The sequence below is a fragment of the Phycodurus eques genome, chromosome 2 (genome assembly GCF_024500275.1).
Source record: "Phycodurus eques isolate BA_2022a chromosome 2, UOR_Pequ_1.1, whole genome shotgun sequence".
NCBI lineage: Eukaryota > Metazoa > Chordata > Actinopteri > Syngnathiformes > Syngnathidae > Phycodurus > Phycodurus eques.
This window is the reverse complement of record NC_084526.1, coordinates 12,814,078-12,836,312: the sequence shown is the minus strand read 5'-3', so window position 1 is coordinate 12,836,312 and position 22,235 is coordinate 12,814,078. Positions and strand designations below refer to the sequence as shown.

Here is a 22,235-nt window from a genome sequence, read left to right as displayed (position 1 = left end):
GTCACCAATTCATGCATGTTTTTGGAATGTGGGAGGAAACCCACGCAGGCACGGGGAGAACATGCAAACTCCACACAGGCAGGACCGGGGATTGAACCCAGGTCCTCAGAACTGTGAGTGCCGCCCATATATATATATATATATATATATATATATATATATATATATATATATATATATATATAAATACTCATACATTGTATGTACTCATACAAAGTCATAATTTTAAACCGAAAAGTCAATAGTGCTTGAAAGAGTTAAAAGAGTGCCAGGCATCTACTGGGGGTGATTGTGTGTTGATTTGGGATTTTATAACCATATTGAGTAATTTCCCTACAAAAAAACTGTTAAATGACATTTACCATGTACTCTAGCTATGCGTATCATAATGCATCTAATATTACATTCTCTATTGAGTTGTAACTTGTGTCATCTGTGTTATTTTGTATTGTATTATCTGTCTTCTTTCATTCTTTGTTTTTTTTTGCCCGAGCAGATTTTGTTGCAGAACGCTCTGCCCTTTCTCTTTACATTCCACCGTAAACTTCAGTTTCACCGATGCCACGTGTACACTGCAGGCATCGTGTATTGTGGTAAAGCTCTACCATCACATATAGTGGTATCAGTCACGATAAAGGTATAGTCTGTTATAAAAAAAAATTTCTGCGAGTGTCGATTTGAGGTTTGGCATTCTTTTTGCTCAACTGGATGGCACACCTGGCGATTAAATGGGGCGAAGTGTCTGTTAGATTGGAGGCGGCAATTTTAGAAAATCGGGCAGATTCGCAGCTGGTATATTATGAAACAAAGCCTTATGTTTCTTTGATAAACACAATGTAGATTAGCAACCAGGTGGTGTTCATGCAATAAATATTTGAAGCTGGGTTCATATCCAAACAGGAATGTTCTAAAAAGTGAAGGAAATAAACCAATAAAATTGTTCCTTCGTACAGAAACAAATGAGCACTTTTACCCTTTCAGCCTTGTAATGTTCACAAATATTACCTAACGTAATACTACTTAGTTGGTAAATGTTTTTTTTAATGTGTTGTACCTGAAAATTATTCTTATTTAAGGGCTGTCAGTTGAATCAAAATGTGCACAAAGGTTCTGCATACAAGTTTGAAAAAAGACTATGGGCTAAAACATTGAGGAAATAAAATCGTCTCCTCAGCGTGAGACAAAAAAGACACAAATAAGGCACACGTTTGAAACCTCAGGTCCGCTTGCTTTGCTCAATTTAATTCATCCATCTGTAGCGTTTTTGTCCAGCGTGATCGACAGGCGTGGAAACAAAAAGTGACATTGACACACTCTATAATGTACACTTTAGCAATGGCATGTGGCCGAGGCAAAATGAGATTAACACAAAAAAAAAGAAGCAATACAAATGTGAGGTGACGGACAAAATACAGAGAACACTGGAAAACACACCGGAATCAGAGAATTATCATTGCGATACTGTACTTTAATGAATGATTAAACAGGCTACAGGTGTATTCACAGTATAGGCCTGTATGAATAAACACATAATTATATATTCAAACTTAATGATGCCATTTGAGCAAGATGAAATGCTATCATAAATGTAATCATAAACTATGGGTTATAGCGCTATAGATGAGTATTGCTTGATTTTTAACAATCCTATCCGTACTATGCAATGCAAATCATGTAAATCCAAATGTGATTCTTCAAGAAGATTGAACTTTTTTTCATCGATAAAAATGATCAAATATGTGGCCACACATGCTTTTCATTGCACAGTGTGGATATTTCTGCGACTGTGTACAAGACATAGACATTCAGCGTTAAACAATGTCGGCAGATTTCCTCCCTAATTCACCTTTCGTCAAGACACGCCCCCTGAACTACCGTTGTCAATTCTTTCAAGCTTTTGGAATCAACTCCCTTATCTAAAGTATTATCCAGAATGCCTTTGAAGGTTACATCAGGGGCGTCGCTACATTTTGACGTTTGGGGTGGCTTAGACCCCCCCCCCCCTAAAATGTTTTTGGTGGGGGTGGGGGTGCTGATGGAAAGTAATTAAACTATTTGCCCCAAAACGTAGTTATCGATGGGAAGTTGGGGGTGCCGATGGAATATTATTTACCCCAAAACATAATCGTCAACGGGGTGGGGGTGTATGTGGGGATTTTGGGGAGACCAATATTTGTTGAGGGAAGATCGGTTTGAGGGGGAATAGGAAAATAAAGCTAAAGCCTCCCCTATAATAGGCCTAGCGACGCCACTGGGTAACATAGACCCTATCAATGCAAAACAAGAAAATCATCCCCAAAATAGTGAACCACTGCATCGCCTAATGACCGACGAAGGACAACGATATTAAGGAGAAACACCATTCCACTAAAGCTGGCTAATGCTCTATTTACTTATACAGTTATCCAAACGTCCTAATACAAACATTGCAAACAGGAGTATGTAGCCAGCTTTGTTAGCTTAGCTGGCTAAGGCCTCGCGTTATCAGCGTAACATTAGCAATTTAGTTACTGAGCTAAAGACCACATACCACGATTCTATGGATAATACAAATACCTTGCCGACTTTGGATCAGTTAAAGTACAGATTTTTAAGGGATCGAATTGACGATGTGCACGGCAGCATAGCTTTATCCAGAGTCTGAATATCACTTGTGCGGGCTCCCCATGTCTCTATTTGGGTCGTGAGTGAGTTGGAGCCGATCCCAGCTGACTTCGGGCAAGAGGCGGTACACCCTGGACCGGTCGGCAGCCAATCGCAGCCCGTTCACATTGTTAAATCATATTCATCTTTCAAAAGTGGGGGGGAAAAAAAAAAAAAAGATAGTTTACAAATGAATTAAGAAATTGTCCAGTCTATGGTTTCAGGGGTGTGGCTTAGCGGAAAGGTGAATTGCACATGTAATTTGCTCTGCACAGCAGCTACATACACATTAGCGTCTCCATCTTCTCCGTACGGGACATTCAAGGACCTGGTGCATTTTTTGGCTTTCCATACCACCCACACACAGAGTCAGTCACGATATCGCCTCGTACTTGTGTCGCAACACTCACATCGACTATTGCCCAAAGCGGGATAAACAAATCTAAAAATATCAAAAATCAGGGAATTGCTCGGACAAATTGCAACGTCACATAAGTTCAATAAAACCAAGGGAACAACAGAGGTCGTATAAATGTTGTGCTTCTTTAATTTCAGTTCACAGAGTCCTTCAGCGTCCCCCGCGTACAGTTATATTTAAACTTTGCTTATATAATATATAGTGATAAATGTACACGTATAACCCACACTGCTTTCTTTGTAGCAAGCAGAGAGTGTCCTCTTCCTCCTCCTCCTCTTCCCTTTCTGTCTTTCCAGTCCATTCATTCAATCTTCACTTGTTTAAACTGTCTCCTTGTCGCTCAGCGGCTCGGCTGGTGGCGAAGGTCAGCTAAAGGAAGGATTCACCCACATTATCGGTCTCGTTTGCCAGCTCTCTGGAATCCCTCATTCTATTCCCTCAGGTCATCTTTGGTAGAGTGTCCGACACTTTGGTGTGTCTCGGGGGAAGGGAGAAAGAGGGTGTGGAGGTGGAATGGTCATACATGTAGACCTAGGCTAATGAAGAAAGCGGGGGGGGACGACACTTGATATGGATATTAGGAAATTGAATGGACCAATAGAGGAGATGTTTAGCTTAAATACATGATAAGAATATGTTTGTTATAATATGTCACTGGAGCAAAGTGTTAAAATAAAGTCAAAAGTATGTTCGCGTGAATCATGGACGCAGGGAGGTCACAGGCGAGTGGCGATAGAAGTTCGAGACTCGGCTTGAGAGAAGAAGTAAGAGCGCGAATCGGGGCCGTGTCTGTCAACACGGACAGAAGGTGGCGCTGCGGTCGGTCGCTTATCATCTGCAGAGCAGGGCAGTAACGCAGGAGAGGACAACGGTCAGTCCTCTGGCCAACGGGAGCGCCGGTGAGCCACCGATCAGAACTACCAAAGAGAGAAAAGAGCCGTCGAATTAGTTAATATGTACATTTAAGGGGGATGACGTCACTTAGTCTTTATGAATAGAATTGTGTAGCTCGTGACTGCATATGTAAAGAGAACGCTTAACCATTGCCACTTTTCCACTGCGCACTGCCAGGTATTGATTTTCTACGATAAAAATGGTACATTTGGAAACTAAAAAAAACATGTTGAATTGAACGCATCAGTTGCGATATGCTAACAAACTAGAATCCCGATGGATGACGGTCTCCTGTACTTACTTCTTCGTAAATGAGACCGGATTGTTGACTGAGTGGAGCATGAAAGCGGACCGCTGCAGCAAGGTGGAGACTATGGAGTGACAGCAGCAGGGTAAGCTAACGTTAGCATGAATGTTTCTTTTTGTGAGCTATATGCGGCATACAGTATTTGCTCGACCAATGAGCGTTTATCAGTGGTTTACGCCATCCATATGTTATCGGCTCAACCAGAGGTGAGCAGAGTAGCCAAAAAAATCTGACTCAATAAAGAGTACTCTTACTTTAGAATAATATGACTCAAGTCAAAGTACAAAGTAGTCCTCCAAATAATTAGTCCAGTAAGAGCAAGTACATATTCAATGAAAAAAACTACTCAAATACTGAGTGACTTGTACGTAACGTCTTATTTATTTATTATTTAAATAATGTGAGAGTGTCAAATAGAAGAAAATATAGAATAGTAATGTAATAACATAAACTAAGGTAAATTTAGCCACGTGCACTTGTCTGAAATGAACTTCTTGTTAACACGAGAAACAGGACAATATGCTCACCAGGCAGAGATGACTAATTATTCAATTTTATGAAACTTCATTATATTAAACTTTGACAGATGGATTCACATACCCCCACCCCAATTCATCAGCAAGACTGAAATCTGTTTTCTTACTCAGAAATAATGTGAGTTGTGCCAACCTACATCTTTATCTTCAGTGCTGTGCATACATTGAGGATTGCTTTTCTCCTTACTCCTTGTGATAGCGCAGCACCCTTTCTACAGCGAGGAAAAGAGAACTCCAACGGGTCTGAGTGGGTCTGATGAACTGCAGTTTGCAATCATGCGTTGTGCTTGACCTGCTGGTTTTATTCGATCAAAAATGATTTTGTTTCATTAAAGGACAACTTTAATCATGATAATGCATGCAGATCACAATTGAAGTGTTGCATTGCATGTATTATATTAAGCTATGAAAGTGGACGTACATGTTTTTCATCAGACAGCGACCAAATGTTTTGATTCCTTCATTAGACAGGCACAATGTTACGTATGTTATAAAGATCAATTAAAAGTGAGTGTTATTTTGAATACCTGTAAAGCATAAATGAAGCGGAATGCTTTGCCAATCCTTGTGTTTAGCTCACCAACTGCATGCTGGCAGACAGAAGCATTTGTGTCTTCCACCGCCTGCCTGATAATTACCCATCTGCCTGCACGGAGTGTTCCGGCCCGCACACAACCTGCAGGACACCCTCACACAACTCTGAAACGTGCAAGCGCTTTCCCCTTCCTGTTTAAACCTTCATCCATTATTCAAAGCATCCGCCAGTGTCTTTACGCACACATACTGTATGTGGCACATCTCGCACGGGCTAGTGAGCGAGCGCACATGCGCACACACGGCAAGCTGCTGGCTTGAGGAGGTAAAAATAAATAAATGCCGTGTTAGTAATTCATTTTCTCAGTTTTGTTATTTTTCGAGGGCCCTCGTGTTGTGTGCCAGGCTGGCTGTGAACGTGTTTTCTCACATGCTGTCACAGTGACCTTGCAGCCAAATAACAAATTGCCATGACTAACCTTTACATTTGTCTGTTACTCCACAAATAAAACACTTGTTGGATTTAAGGCAAATCGCCAATTTTGGCCTATTGTAATGTGCCGCACTATGTGGTAAACTACTGCATTACACATTTCAGTGTGGGAGGGATTGCTTGCATTTGACAACACCAAGTTCGATTCTCTACAGCTGGCAGCATACAGAGATCTATTCACTAATAAAGGACAACAATAGTTCGGCTATTATTATTATTATGATTATTATCATCCATCCATTTCCCAAACCGCTTATTCTCACTAGGGTCGCGGGTGTGCTGGAGCCTATCCCAGCTGACTCTGGGCGAGAGGGAGGGGGGGGGGGGGTAAACCCTGAACTGGTCGCCAGCCAATCGAAGGGGACAAATAAAAATCCACACTCACATTCACACCAATGGGATATTTTGAGTTATCAATGAACCAACCATGCATGTTTTGAGACGTGGGAGGAAAACGGAGGTACCCGGAAAAAAAAAAAATTATATATATATATTTTTTTTTTTTTTTTTTTTTTTTTTGGGGGATAGAGAACTTGTATTGGATGTCATTAGATTGTACAGGTATACTTAATAAAGTTGCCCTCTTTTGTGCTATTACTGCACTAAAATTCAGGGAGCATGAGAATGAAGGATGTGTGTGTGTGTGTTTTCAGTTGTTAATATGGTTTGACTCCTGCTTCAGCTCATATTCTTTCTTCTTTTACTACTTTGGCTCTTGCATGTCCTTGCACACAAACACAAAGTGCAAGCATAGCACCAAACTGCACTCTCTTTCTGTCACTCCTTCATTTTGTTTGTACCAGGATGAACACTTCTCCACTTGTGTCCAGAAGAGCCCTTAAAGATGTGCCCCTGCAGAGGTGTACTGATAATAAAGTAGAGTGATTGAAAACAGAAAGTGAGAGCGTGGGCGTAGAAAGTTAGAGGATGAAAATATACTTATATTTGTGTCAGAATGGGAATGTGAAAAAAAACAGTGTAGAGAATTTCACCGCAATCATGTCATCATCATAAGAGCTGTCTAATATTTTGGTTGCCTCAAGTAGTTACACAGGAAAATAAAGAGGAAAGAAAAACACGTACCCATGGGCAGAACATATAAACTCCTAACACAATATCTTTTGCCACTTTCCGGTTTGTTAAATTTAACCATTCAATGGATAGTAATGTACTTAAACCCTAACTTAATTTACAGTGGAATCTCGATCGAACGGACTAACTGGGGCAGGAGGCTCGTCTGATAAAGCCCATTATCCGTCACATTGAAGCACTTTTTTTAGGTCATATATATAGGTCATATTACTGTACAGTACAAAATGTTCACGTTATCCAAACTTGCCACGTCAGTGTGCTTGTTAATGGTGACATTGTTGACGTACAGTACTCATCATAGGCGAGTCGCTTTCATAAGCTGCGAGGAATTCACGTGCTTCCTAGTTCCAAATCCATTGCCAAAGGCGAACAGCTTGACTAAAAAAAAAAAAAAAACTGTTACTGTACCAAAAATAGCATGTTTCAGACTCCAGAGACTTGTGTTTTGTATTCCTCAGAGTCGCCATGCCTCTCTCTCTCTCTCTCTCTCTTTCTCTCTCTCTCTGCGTCCGTTCTACACACAATAGACAATGGCCGCCACGTCAATGCTCCACATTCAACATGGCCCCCACGTATCCTTGGGAGGCACGTCTTTTGGAATTGGATCGAGTCATATTGCATATCTGTGACCCAGAAAAATGTCAGTCCCATTCTCTGCCTGTATTACGCCGCAGCGCCAGTAAACAACAGCGGCCAATTCTGGAACTAACAGAGTTTGTCAACGGCAGTTGAAGTGACAAATGGAAACTATTTTTGGACACATTGTTCACTCCCGACAGCCCGTTTCACCCGACGGTCCGTTTTATCGGGGTCCGTTTTATTGAGGTTCCACTGTCCTCATACCACATTAGGAACGAACCCCCCACGATAAGCCACTTGCATTTATTCATGATGATAAAGCTAAGTTGATTAAGAAATCAGGTGTCTAAATTAGCATTACATAATTCATTTAGGTTATTTCACAAATATTTGATGACGTTCTAAACTTTGTTGCTACAAAGAGAACTGTGGCTCTTAATCACCTGTTATTCTTTGGAAGCCTTCAATCAGGACTTTTTTTTTTTTTTTTAAACTGGAAATACCAGTAAGTCTGCTTAAAACAGTAAGTAATTTATAGACTAATGCCTGTGAAAATGTATACTTCAGTTTTGTTTCATGTGAAATTGCTTTTTCTCCACCTTTTGGACATACACATTTTACATCAAACGGTGACAAAATGCTCCTGCATGTTTTCCCATGTAATTAATGTTCACCTCTGCCCCGAAAACCAATCCCCAATCTGTCTTACCTGTCTTACCTGCGCTGGCAACAGTGTTCTTCTGCTTGCATTTGCCCATGGTGATGGACACGTCGTCGATAGCAATGTCGCCCTCGAAGCTCGGCCCCCGGATTCCTTCAAAAACAATCTGGAAAAGACAAAATGAGACAAAGGGTTGTGAGTAATTCATAAATTGGCATTTTGTTTTAAAAAAGGGGGAAAAAAATAAAGCATATGAATCAATGTTTATGTAGGTTACGTTTGCAAACAAATGCTATAACAGGGACATTTGGGCTCACTATCAATTCTGATCATTGAGAAGTTGGGAATCGGATCAAAAATCTGTCTAATAATGCTCCAATGTGGGAGAGCGTCCATCTTTTGTGCAACCACACAAAATAAATAAATAAACACAAAGACGAGACTCGTTTACAAACTTTCAGGCGACTTTCCTATTTCAGGCAGCAGCCATCTGGTTTTGACTGACAGTCTAATTACTGTGGCGTGCCGAAGCTCCAAAAGCCCATCGCACCCAGCTAATCAAAAGCGGAGCATATTCTGCCTGGAATATACCGGGGGAGCGCAAACAAACAAGGAAACTACTTTGCTGGAGCAAAATAACAGCAATGGCACAACTATAGCACATATTGCCAAAAGTTTACTTGTGTAAAACATGACAATTTATCTTGTCTGAGGTATAATAGTGGCATAAAGACATGTCATAGGTGTGATTTGTGGCTTTGTGCCACACTAAGTTGTGTTGGTTTACATTCTTACGGCAAGTAACTCATGAGCGGAGCACTTAAAACCCAGATTCGCCCACAATGACATAGTGTGGGTCGGGATTTCTCAGTAATTCGCTGTGCAATATTATTGGAATATATTTTTTCCATTGATAATATCACGGTATAGTGGTTATCTAGAGTAGGTAATTGAAGATGTGGACATTTATAAAAATGCATTAAACATACAAGTATCAAAGAAATACACTTGTATCTAATATCATTGCTATAATAATAGTCAGATTAAAACAGTGGTTATCATCACTTGGTTTAATAAAACAAATGAAGATCAGCTGGAAAAATAAATGCTGTTAATATATAGAATGTCAAGGAAAAAAAAAGTGCGCAAGAACATCATTCCGCAAAAAAAAAAAAAAAATTACCGGTAACAAAAAACACGGTGTATTTTGATACTGGTACTTTTTCTGATATAAACATGTCTCAACAAAAATTCTAAGGAAAGATTCTAAAAGAATACTTACGCATCACAAAAAAAATAAAATCTAGAAAATACGTAAAAAGCTGTAACCAAGTAGTTACACATACAATATATTAACAAAAAGAAAATGAAAAAAAACAAACAGATTGAAACCTTACTTGTCATGGCTAAAACCAAAAATAGAAAATTATCAAGTGGCTCAAAAAACATTTTAATTTTGTAATCACAGTGTGTGATCTTTGTATGAAATCCTACTAAATTACAGTATGTTGAGAACAGGCTTTTGAGAGTGGGATGTTGTATAATAAAAAGGTACTGTATAAGTCTCTCTACAGGTTCATTTGAAAATATTGGTCAATGCTAATTTATTGTTGCATTATCTATGAAGGACCTTCATCTGCTATGTAAACGTATGTCATTATTACAAGATGGTTTGCATGCTTCAGTGCACTCGCATGTTTGCAAGACACAAGTCAACGTGAAGCTTGTTGCATAATTAAAGACTGCAAAAATAATTGGGTGATGGAAATCCAGAGATTAACAAGTGACCTTGACAAACAAGCACAGTGTCCTTGACCCAGTACAAAACGTGAACAAGATGCGAAGCAAATTGCACAAAAGCAAATGGGACAGCATATTGTAACATAATTCATGCTGCCTTGTCTGAGGGTCTTTGTCACTTTGTGAGCAAAGTGACTCTTTAAATTCAGGTATTAGACTGCTCCTCAGAGAAGAAAAATTGACTTAAATTAGAGTCCTTATTTTAGTCCAGCATGTACCCCACCTCTTGCCCAAGGTCAGCTTGGAGAGATTCCATCTTCTCCGTGACCCGCAAGACGAGAAGCGCTATAGAAGTGGATGAATGTCATGTTTGCGGAATGTTTTTACAGCCATTGCTATGAGAGCACTTATTAACTTTGATGGGGGAAAAAATAATGTGGCTGAAAAAAACCCAACAAAATATAGTGTTGAACCTTTTGTGCAAAAAGGTTCAAGGATTGCTGAATCCTTAAGATAACCTCTTAAGTCAAACTTCCCAAAAGTTTCACATTTTGGAATTCTACCATTATGCCTCAAAATTTCATCCATCATTATGTGCAAATTCACACAAGAACATCTCAATCTCACAAACGTTCAGCAATCATATATTGGAATAGCCCATCAAGTGTGTTTTGCTTTTACTTTGGCTTTTCAGTGGGGTTTTTGCATGATGCGACCACAGAACACAGACCACAGTATGAGAATCATTGGAGTGGAAATTAAACTTGCGATGTAGGATATTGTCTGGTTGTTCAGTACAACATGAGCAATACAATGAAGGAAATAATTATTACATACCCACGATAATTTTAGCAAGCATTTGCTAATGTAAATACACATAATACATTACATACTGTACTTATAAAACACCACTGGGCTCTTCGTTAAGTGTCTGTCGGGCATCTTCAAAAGGTGAGTAGTGTTAATAGTAGTTTTTCCTGTATTTTTACAGTTCCGTGACAGTTAGGATTGTTATTTAAAGTATAGCCTAGATAAGGGTTTTCTGATTGCAACTGTTGTATAGGGAAATTTGTTCTAAGTCAACCAGCAATCTGGAATGGATTGTGATCCACTTTGGAAATTTCACTATTTTCTCCTTTTTTAGCATAATAATGAGAACAGGAAAAAAAAAAAAAAGAGGTTTCGTAACAAAATATAGGCGGGTTAAGAGATGATTAGCAATGCCTTGCGCCAGTAATCACATGTATAATGTCTTCTTGTTCAAGAGACAGTGACTAAATAGTGCTTGGAATACTTTGTGGGCTCTATCACGTTGTACAGCTTGTACTGTAAATAGATGTAAAAATTGGGTTATGGGTCACAAAAGGTTGCTGCTATCCTTAATGTGCCTGATATAGAAGGCTGACATTCACCAGTAATTACACACCCTGCTTTGTGAAAGTGGACGACATGCGTGTAAAATATGCTCACATTTAAGCCCTTGTCAGAGAACATGAGGAAGTCGACTGTGTGTGTGTGTGTGTGTGTGTGTGTGTGTGCACGACTCCGAGATCAACGCGGCTAAGGTAAAGCTTTGAGCCGGAGCTGCGAATGTGTCGCTTTGTCGAGCTTTATAACCTTTAACGCTGCCATTGATGTGCAGTCCGCTTCCGTGAGAGGACACGGCCTCGAGGGACGAGGCTGCAGGAGACTGTGACATGGGATAAATAAAGAAATAAATAAGAACTACCCAGGTAGCAAACTCCGCACGAGACACAGATGGCCTGTGGGTAGTCCACACTGGAGCGAGTAGGGCCACTCTCGCATGTGCATCTCCATCGATTCCATCTGTACGATGAAGTTATTGGCCTCAATAAACAACCGGCATCAAGGCCAGCACTTCTACCGAAGTCAATTTCAGACAGGACGCTGATTGGCACACTTGCAGGCGTGAGACACATGGCGCTTTGCTGGAACAATAACAAGCCATCGCCGCAGATCTGCTGACTGACAATGCGAGGCAATTTTGAAATGTGCAGGCCAAGCTAAAAACAAAACAACAAAACATTGTTTTGGTTACACGCCTCCCCTGAAGGTGCAATAAAGACAAAATTAAGAACAAAAAAAGCTCATAAAATGGCGGTTTTCATTTTATGAAATTACATCATGTTTATCTCAGCAGCAGTAGACAATTTGAATATTTCCACAGCAGTTGCGTTTGGCCGGGCTTTGGAAGGACAGGAAGAGAGGCATGCTCTCAAAGACATTCACTTTTGTTGGCAGCAGCAACAAAGCGAGGGGGAGCTGCAGAGACGAGTGGCAGCACCTCAAAGGCCTCTGGCGTGTGCAGTCAGTACGCGGCACACAGGACGAAAAAAGTTTGCCTTCTCTGCGGAGACTCTCCCGACATGAAACAAACATCCATGTGACGCCGGTTGGCCGACACAGACAACTTTTGCTTAAAACACTCACTACTCTTGTGAGGATTTAGAGATACATACGATAATTGTTCTGACATTTGCGAAGAGGATGACGACAAAAAAGTTTGCATCTCATTGTATCACGTATTCTAGGATTGGGAGAACATACGTTTTGAAGAAAGCTCTAATCAATCAAAATATTTTTTTCCTATAGGAAAAAAAGGAAAAAGACAGACAGACCGTACAGACAGTGATTAAATAAATGTCTTTTAAGCATAAAAATATATGAACCACACTTAATATTAAGGTGTAAAACTAATGAGAACAAGTTAATGACAAAGGCACTGACTTCTGATTTCAAAACTAGTTATCCGTGGTTTTGTTGTCCATTTGTAATCGATATTGTAATGATGACGCGATAAAACATTTATATGGATTCACAGCCGTAACAGCCCTCTGAGGGAATCCGTAACTACAATGTGGCCCGCAACAAAAATGAATTTGATACCACTGGATATGTGATCCAAACAAGACAAAGAAAAAGGTAAACATGCAGTCCTTTGATGGTTGCTAAACTGAAAGTTCCTGCGGCGTACACTCAGGTCGTATCTGGGGTTTTATCTGATGTTAGCGGCACATTGTTTAAATTCCCAATTGTACTACCTCTGCGACATTAAGAGGTTCCACTGTATAGTTTTACACATCTTTTGTGTGTGTGTAGAAGAGTTCCCAATTTGAATAGGAACATGTTCAAATGTTGTGTGTTTATTACACTACAGTAACGCTGTACAGTAGTCAAAGTTTGGCGGAAAATGACATTTTCACAGGTGAGGCGCTTGTGATCAATCCAAGAACAGGTTAAGACGGGTCAGGCACACTGCCTGAAATCAACGCGAGTGACATTTAACATTTACCTGATTTTCCACAAAGATCAAGCAAGCAAGCCACACACACACACACACACACACACACACACACACACACAGGCTGAAACTTAAAAGGGCAACTTCTCGAAGTTTATATGTTAATGTCACGGTACTTGTCACACTGAGCAAGAAAATCCTCTGAAAACCCTGTTGTCTCCTTCCTCGGCCATGTCCCCAGGCTTTGTTCAACTACAGTATGGGCTTTGACTTGAAGGATTCCGGAGACTTGTTATTTTTTCAACTTCTCATTGTAATTCATGCAAAGGGGCTGGACTGTTGGGTTTGCCAAAAAACAACAAGATACAAATGCAATTTTCTGAAAGTAGAAAACAAATCCAACATTCAATCATCGAGGTGTTTTTGCGCTGTCGCGAAGCAATAAAGGCATTGTGAACTGGAATTTTATCAAACAGCAGAGTATTACTTTTTTAGGCCCATTTAATTTGCTGCTTAAATGGGCTCCTGCAGGGATAAAACAACAACAACAACAAGTCTATTTTGGAAATATTGCAGTAAAGTATATACCCACAACAAAGGGTGGTAAAACATAAATGGAGTGAGGTTCCAACGTTAGCACAAAACGATGCTACCATTTACTTAACTTTGGTAAGTGTTCATTTAACAGTAAAGAACATGCGTCCTTCTTGTGATCTAATATGAAACAATTATTCAATAGTTGAATCAATTATGTTCTTGCAGTTGAATCATATTACTAATCCTTAAAAGGTTGGACAATTTGAGTAGCAGAAGAGTACTGAAAGGTCAATACGTAGTCTTTCATTTGGCATTTGATAATCAGCTACCTCAAACCTCTGGTTGGATATTATTTTAAAATCCGTAGGGTACTGCTGTATTGTATTTAGATTGCACATGGATTGTGAGTCAATGCAGTCCTGCTCTCTGCCAGCAGTGATCTCCACTTTCACACTCTCAAGACCGTCTTTCCCAAACGTTCCTATAACATCCAGATGAAGTCGCCGCAAACCCCCCCACCCATCCCCCCGACCCGTACAAACACAATTGTTGTATGTCAAGTTATGTTTTAATATGCAAAGTTCCAAAGATTATTATGATTAGAGGCAGGGTAACAGGCAGTCCGTAGGCCCTCTTGTTATCACGGTGTTTTCTACTTTTAGCACCCAAATTTAATAAGGGGCCTCAAAATGCCCCAAAACTCACCACTTTTCAAGTAAGTGCATGTAGTCTGTTGAAAAGTTTGCAAAAAAACTAAAAATACCCCCCCCCCCCCCCCCCGACACCAGTTTCACAGACTGACAGAAAATTCAAGAGACATATCTGTCATAACAGGACACAAAAAATATCCCAAGGACCCATGTACGAAATTCAACAGGAAGTCAGTAACTTGGTTTTGAAATTTTGGCCGAATTTCGTGGCCTCTGGCTCGGGACAGCCCCAATCAGAATCAGAAGTACAGTAGGTATCCTATACTGGTGAGCAATGTTAAATTGTGAAGCTTTTTTTTAAGTGCACTCACTCATTAATGTGGGTGAAAGATGACAAAGTTTGATGAAACTTTGAGAATTAACCATGAAGTGGGTGCGAGGGGCCGTTCATCACCGTTTGTAGATTTGACTAGTTAGACTTGAGCAAAAAAATGCATTTCACAGAGAAAATGTTTCTATTGGATCTTTTTGGGAGGAGGGGGCACGAGGGAATATCCCACTTGAGGGAAAAAGAAAATCATGTAAATGTGTAATTATTATACAAGTATGCCATTACACTTTTAATCACAGTTTGGGAATCATTACACTACTTTGCACAAAACCTTTTATTTTTTTTTCTCCTGTATGTTCTGATTCAAATACAGTTCGTGGCAGTATGAAGAGAAAAAAACAATCCTCAGATCGGAATCCGGCCTCTTAGTAAATGGACAAATCTGATGTAGCTTCATACAACACGTGCATGTATAGTATCTGCCAAAACAATGCACGCATGCCGAATTAGAAACACCTTTGGTGAATCCACGCTACAGTGAAAGCATGGTAACATTAGAAGTGCATAAACCATTCAGTGCAAACTCCACACACAAAGACCAGACCGAGATCCAAAGCCTGAACCACAGAACTGTGAGACAGATATGGCAACAACAATCCACCGTGATGGCCATTTTTTTCAGTCTATTGCCATTTTCATACATTACTGTACACACAATGTTTAAATTGACTGAACACATGAAACAACCCATGTCCACACAAGCCCATAATGTGTGTTGACATAAATAAAGAAAATATTAAATGTTACAGACTGTTTAGTTGGAGCGGAATGACTCATCCCCTTTATTGGTATGTCTCCACTGGAGGCAATTGTTTTTTCTTCTCCCCCTACTTGAGTTGGTTTGTTCCGGTTTCTCCTACATTCCAAAAACATGCATTTGAAGACTTTAAATTGTCGTAGGTGTGAATGCGAGTGAAATGGTTGTCTATTTGTTCCCTGCCTGACTCCCAACCAGTCCAGGGTGTACCCCTCCTCTCGCACAAAGTTAGCGAAGGTAGGCTATAGCTCACCCAGGACCCTGATGAAGACAAACATTTCTAAATATAGATGAATGGACAGACAGTAAAAAGAAATAAGATATATAGACATTACATTGGAAGTCAGCAAAGCCAAAAGAGCCTTCATACAGTAGAGCCATCCTTTGCTATATCAAAACCGGAATAAAACAACAACCAATTCATTCAGGTAATTCCATTGTCAACAGCAGACAGCTAAATCATTATTATTGATTGGAACACAAAAAGTGCTCACCACCGACAGCGGGAAGGAGCGACAGAATAGGATGACAACGTGGGACGGCAGTACCCTAGGCAGTGTGAAGAGGGGAAAACGCAGAGCGAGAGAGAGGCTGATGGAGAAATGAAACGGTTGGAGAGAGAAATGGGATTCGCCCTGCGGCCCCTGATACATAACAAAGTTTTAAGAAGGGAGGGGAAAGTGTGACAGGAAGGGCTGGAGTGAAAATCTAGTTTATGCTCACCTCATATGGCCTGCAAAACATTCAAGGCACTCACCATAATTTGTGTGTGTGTGTCTATATATGTTCAACATCTAAAAGTCCTCGGATATCTTGGGGCGTTGCTTTAAAAGGTTTCAAAAATGGCGTTTTAAATTTATGACGCTAAAAGGAACAACTTGATTAATTCAACAAGAGTCAAAATGTCAAGTATTATGTGTTTTGGGTGTGTGTGTTCCTGTGTGTGGTATTAATAATTCATCACAGCATATTTGAATATCTTTCGGGAAATACCAATTGAGCGTCATTAGTATTGTACCTGACATTTAGGAGAAAGCTAAAGCACATTATAGTGCATACTCACTTAGCCACTGGTGTTTTCCTCACAAATCTTAAAGTGACCATCAAATATTACTCATTTGAATTCTACCACACTCAGTTTAGCTCAAAGATCGGATGTCACAGACTCATTAATAGTATTCACTCTTCCTACAACAAGTGATTGAGTCACTACATGAATTAGTGAATCTTTTATTCCACCTCATTAAGGACCGCGTTGAGATTGGTTGCCCCCAGTCTGCTGCTGGTCCCCCTCAATTACAAGACAAACTTGGCACATGAGCTGAACACATAATGCTGTCGTCATGAGTCGTGTATCAATGAATTGTTCCACTGAAATAGATTTTCAAATTGGACTTGCCTGCTTTAAGATGCCACGATTTTACATACTTTACATCGATGCAGTGGCAGACCATAATGATGACATCATGACATTACTTTATTTAACTGATGTCATTCGACGGCATATGAGCCCAAGTTAAAAGTTAAGGACACGCCAAACTTTCTAAAAATGGCTGGAGAGATTTTGAATTTTAGGAAAAGGACAGACTAAACAAGTCACATGGTGTAAAGACTGTCTTTAAAAAAATTAAAGCCTTTCGAATTAAGGATTTATACATATTAGAGATTATTTCAATAAAAAAAGTAAATTAATCAATTGAACTGCAAGAGCAGAAAAAAGGATGTTGATGATACATTTAGCCTAACAGCATAATTGCTTAAGTCATTTTTGAATGACTCTCTCCGCTGCTCTTCTCTCTCTTCACGAACGACTGCACCTCACCGCACCCGAGCTGTGGTGCGGCCGACACCACCTGGAGCTGAACAAGACTGTAGAGATGATCGTGGACTTCAGGAGGCATCCTTCGCCACAGCTGCCCCTCACGCTGTCCGGCTGCCTTGTGTCAACCGTCGAGACCTTCAAGTTCCTGGGAATTACAGTCTCTCAGGACCTGAAGTGGGCGACCAACATCAACTCCGTCCTCAAAAAGGCCCAGCAGAGGATGTACTTCCTGCGGCTTCTGAGAAAGCACGGCCTGCCACCGGAGCTGCTGAGGCAGTTCTACACAGCGGTCATCGAATCGGTCCTGTGTTCTTCCATCACAGTCTGGTTTGGTGCTGCTACAAAAAAGGACAAACTCCGACTGCAACGGACAATCAAAACTGCTGAAAGGATTGTCGGTACCCTACCCACCCTTGAGAACTTGCACGCTGCCAGAACTAAGACAAGAGCGTGCAAAATCCTTTCGGACCCTCCACATCCCGGTCACCAGCTCTTCCAGCTCCTTCCCTCAGGTAGGCGCTACCGATCAACGCAAACTAGAACTAGCAGACATTCCAACAGCTTCTTCCCTCTTGCGATCAACTTCTTAAACACCTAACCTACAATTCTATTGCAACATGCTGGCAATTTTTTTGACTTGAGTTCGTTGAGTGCCAATTATAACTTACCCGTGCACTCACTGTAGTAGTCTCGCCACGCTGCACTATTTGCATATCTGTTGTTGACCAATACTGGCCACTCATGCCAGAGTAGCATCTGCTCCATTTGCACACTGATTGAGGAGTATCTGCAACATTTGCACAATCAACATTGTCCCAGATTATCGCACTACTCGTCACTTTAAACCGCATACACTCCTTGAAGTCTCGGCGCCCTTTGCACAATGGTCATTGCACCGGACTATTGCAATATTAGTCATTCGAACTGCTCTAAGTGCTAGAGGACTCTGCATCTTTTTGCACAATTGTCAAAAAAAAAAAAAAAATGTACCGGCATTACCAGATAACTAGCAACCCTTTACTGCTCAGTGACTGTTTTTTTTCGTCAATGTCTTTCTGTCTCCAAAGTGTTCCATCAATTGACTGTCTGTTGTCGTACTAGAGCGGCTCCAACTTACCGGAGACAAATTCAAAAACAAATTGTGTGTTTTTTGGACATACTTGGCAAATAAAGATGAGTCTGAATGTTTTTAGAAAACAGGATAAAACCACAACATATTCAACTAACAAGAAAAGTCCAGTCGACCTGATTCAACCTTTAATTACTGTGACCTAGATGACAGTGAATCTACACAGACCTGAGAATAACACAAGCACATTGGTATTTTTTTTATTGATATTGTGACAGTAAGCAAAAAAAAAAAAAAAGACAACATGATAATGGAATTATGCTTGAAATAGAATATTGTACACTGTATACCTAAGGAGGTAGATTTATGTGTTGAGTTAATTGGTATTTGTTTTCCAGAATGGTTATTTTATGAACTTGCAAAGCATAGATTTCTAATAACACTAAAGGCAAAAAAACCCAAACAAAAAATAAAAAGGTTATATATTTTTTTCAATATGATGTTGTTATTATTTGATTATAAGCATGTCTGAAGCCAACTAAACCCCTTTGTTTTCAGTTATCTTGGTTGGTGTAATTCATGACTGACTGATTATTATCAGAAAATAACAATGTAGCCAAAAAGAGACTGAATAGTGCTGCATAGATAAAACCCAATAAAATAAGAGCAAGCATTAGTGGGTTAGTCTCATGTTGTAGATTCGAATTTAACGCTTTATAAACTGTAATAATCGCTCCCACTGTTCCTGTCTAGTCAAGCCAGGCTACAGACGTATGTTAGATAATGTCATAGTATCATATTCAATACGTTAAAAACAAGTGGAAGAATTAGCGGGAATTTTTTTTTGTGCTTAATTGCCTGCATATGAATAAGAATATGAATTACAAATATGACTAAATTTAACAATTATATCTAGATTCATGCGGCACGGTAGGCGACTGGTTAGAGCGTCAGCCTCACAGTTCTGAGGACCCGGGTTCAATCCCCGGCCCCGCCTGTGTGGAGTTTGCATGTTCTCCCCGTGCCTGCGTGGGTTTTCTCCGGGCACTCCGGTTTCCTCCCACATCCCCAAAACATGCATTAATTGGAGACTATAAAATGCCCGTAGGTGTGACTGTGAGTGTGACTGGTTGTTTGTTTGTATGTGCCCTGCGATTGGCTGGCAACCAGTTCAGGGTGTACCCCGCCTCCTGCCCGATGACAGCTGGGATAGGCTCCAGCACGCCCGCGACCCTAGTGAGGAGAAGCGGCTCAGAAAATGGATGGATGGATCTAGATTCATTATTAAAGATGAATATTTACTGTGCTCCACTATTGCCATGAGAGATGGAGTTCACATATGCAGCCTCCTCGGTTGCCAAGGAGACAACGCTTCCCTCACATGGGTCCCTCTCATCCATCTTGCTTTAAAAGTCTCGATATGACGGATATTTAAGGGATAGTAATCACTTTATTGATGTTGCAAATATATGTGCTACATGATTTTATTTTTCCTTCTTCGACCCATATACTCTCATTGCATAACGCTATAGGTTTTTGTGTGAGCGGGCACATTTTTACAATTTGGATACTGTTGGGAAACTCCTTTCTATATTATTGGGATGAACTCTAGGAAACATCATTGATGACATGTTCCTAGTTTATTCCTTGCAAAAATGAGAAGAGAATGTACAGAGCAGATGTACGGAATGTGGTATAAAAAAAGGTCACGACAACTACTGTCACACTAAACATAAGCCGCCTCGTGATCAAAAACATAACTCCAATTCCAATGAAGTTGGGACGTTGTGTTAAACAAATAAAAGCAGAATACAATGATTTGCAAATCATGTTCAACCTATATTTAATTGAATACACCACAAAGACAAGATATTTAATTTTCAAACTGGTAAACTTTATTGTTTTTTAGCAAATAATCATTAATTTAGAATTTTATGGCTGCAACATGTTCCAAAAAATCTGGGACAGGGTCATTTTTACCACTGTGTTACATCACCTTTTCTTTTAACAACATTCAATAAACATTTGGGAACTGAGGGCACTAACTGTTTAAGCTTTGTAGGTGGAATTGTTTCCCATTCTTGGTTGATGTACAGCTTCAGCCGTTCAACAGTCCGGGGTCTCCGTTGTCGTATTTTACGCTTCATAATGCGCCACACATTTTCAATAGGAGACAGGTCTGGACTGCAGGCAGGCCAGTCTAGTACCCGCACTCTTTTACAGCGAAGCAGAATGTGGTTTGGCATTGTCTTGCTGAAATAAGCAGGGACGTCCATGAAAAAGATGTTGTTTGGATGACAGCATATGTTTCTCCAAAGCCTGTATGTACATTTCAGCATTAATTTTTTCAGCCTTCACAGATGTGTAAGTTACCCATGCCATTGGCACTAACACAGTCCCATACCATCATAGATGCTGGCTTTTGAACTTTGCGTCCATAACAGTCCGGATGGTTCGTTTCCTCTTTGGCCCGGAGGACATGACGTCCACAATTTACAATAATAATTTGAAATGTGGACTCGTCGGACCACAGAACACTTTTCCACTTTGCATCAGTCCATCTTAGATGAGCACGGGCCCAGAGAAGCCGGTGGCGTTTTTAGGTGTTGTTGATAAATGGCTTTTGCTTTGCATAGTAGAGGTTCAAGTTGCACTTCCGTATGTAGCGCCGAACTGTATTTACTGACATTGTTTTTTTGAAGTGTTCCTGAGCCCATGTGGTGATATCCTTTACACATTGATGTCGATTTTTGATGCAGCGCCGCCTGAGGGATCGAAGGTCACGGGCATTCAATGTTGGTTTTCGGCCTTGCCGCTTACATGCAGTGATTTCTCCAGATTCTCTGAACCTTTTGATGATATTATGGATCGTAGATGATGTAATCCCTAAATTCCTTGCAATTGTACGTTGAGGAATATTGTCCTTAAATTGTTCGACTATTTTCTCACGCACTTGTTCACAAAGAGGTGAACCTCGCCCCATCTTTGCTTGTGAAATATTGAGCAATTCAGGGAAGTTCCTTTTATACCCAATCATGGAAACCACCTGTTCCCAATTATCCTGTTCACGTGTGGGATGTTCCAAACAGATGTTTGATCTGTATCAACTTTCTCAGTCTTTTTTTGCCACCTGTCCCAGCTTTTTTGGAACGTGTTGCAGCCATAAAATTCCAAGTTAATGATTATTTGCTAAAAACAATCAAGTTTATCAGTTTGAACATTAAATATCTTGTCTTTGTAGTGTATTCAATTAAATATAGGTTGAACATGATTTGCAAATCATTGTATTCTGTTTTTATTTATGTTTAACACAACGTCGCAACTTAATTGGAATTGGAGTTGTATTTTCGATTGTGTCTATCATCCTCTCTCTGGCTCTATGTTGGAACACAGTGCTGAGTCTTGCCCTGGTCTGTTTTGCACTATGTCACATTGCAAAGCTGATGACTAATGGCTCCATAATATACCCCCCCCCCCCCCCCCCCCCACACACACACACACCCCTCCACACACACGCATGCATGCAAACAACAAATTCTGACACTTTTCTCATTTCGATGTACTTTCTTTTTGTGACTGTGACGTTCTGTCCTCAAGTGGGACAGTCTATTCTGGGTACTTCGTCCACAGTAATACAGGAACACAAGACCCTCACACATATTGTTTAATCAAACATCAGTCTAAAAAAAAATCATATCCACCTGCATAAGCACTGTGTTAGAGCCACTTACATTCACATACACATATACGGATGCACACACACAGCAGTCTCCTATCCCCTGCAGCAATTAGCTATGACAGGTTAATTAACATGTTTATTTATGTGCAGAGGATACCTGCAAGTTGTATT

The 22,235-nt window shown here is 40.3% G+C and overlaps 1 protein-coding gene across 2 annotated transcripts in view; it reads right to left on the bottom strand.

Annotated features, from left to right (window-relative positions):
• Positions 1 to 1,274: 1,274 nt before the first annotated feature.
• Positions 1,275 to 22,235, bottom strand: part of LOC133397153 (MAM domain-containing glycosylphosphatidylinositol anchor protein 1) — a 264,188-nt gene continuing 243,227 nt past the window's right edge. The window contains exons 17-18 of one of the 2 annotated variants that reach the window (XM_061667731.1): positions 8,206 to 8,323; positions 1,275 to 3,978 (exon numbers count right to left, since the gene is read on the bottom strand). In XM_061667731.1, the coding sequence (XP_061523715.1) occupies positions 3,893 to 3,978; positions 8,206 to 8,323 (204 nt within the window). In that variant the 3' untranslated portion in view covers positions 1,275 to 3,892. The remainder of the gene's footprint in view (positions 3,979 to 8,205; positions 8,324 to 22,235) is intronic. The other variant, XM_061667740.1, reaches the window with a different exon arrangement.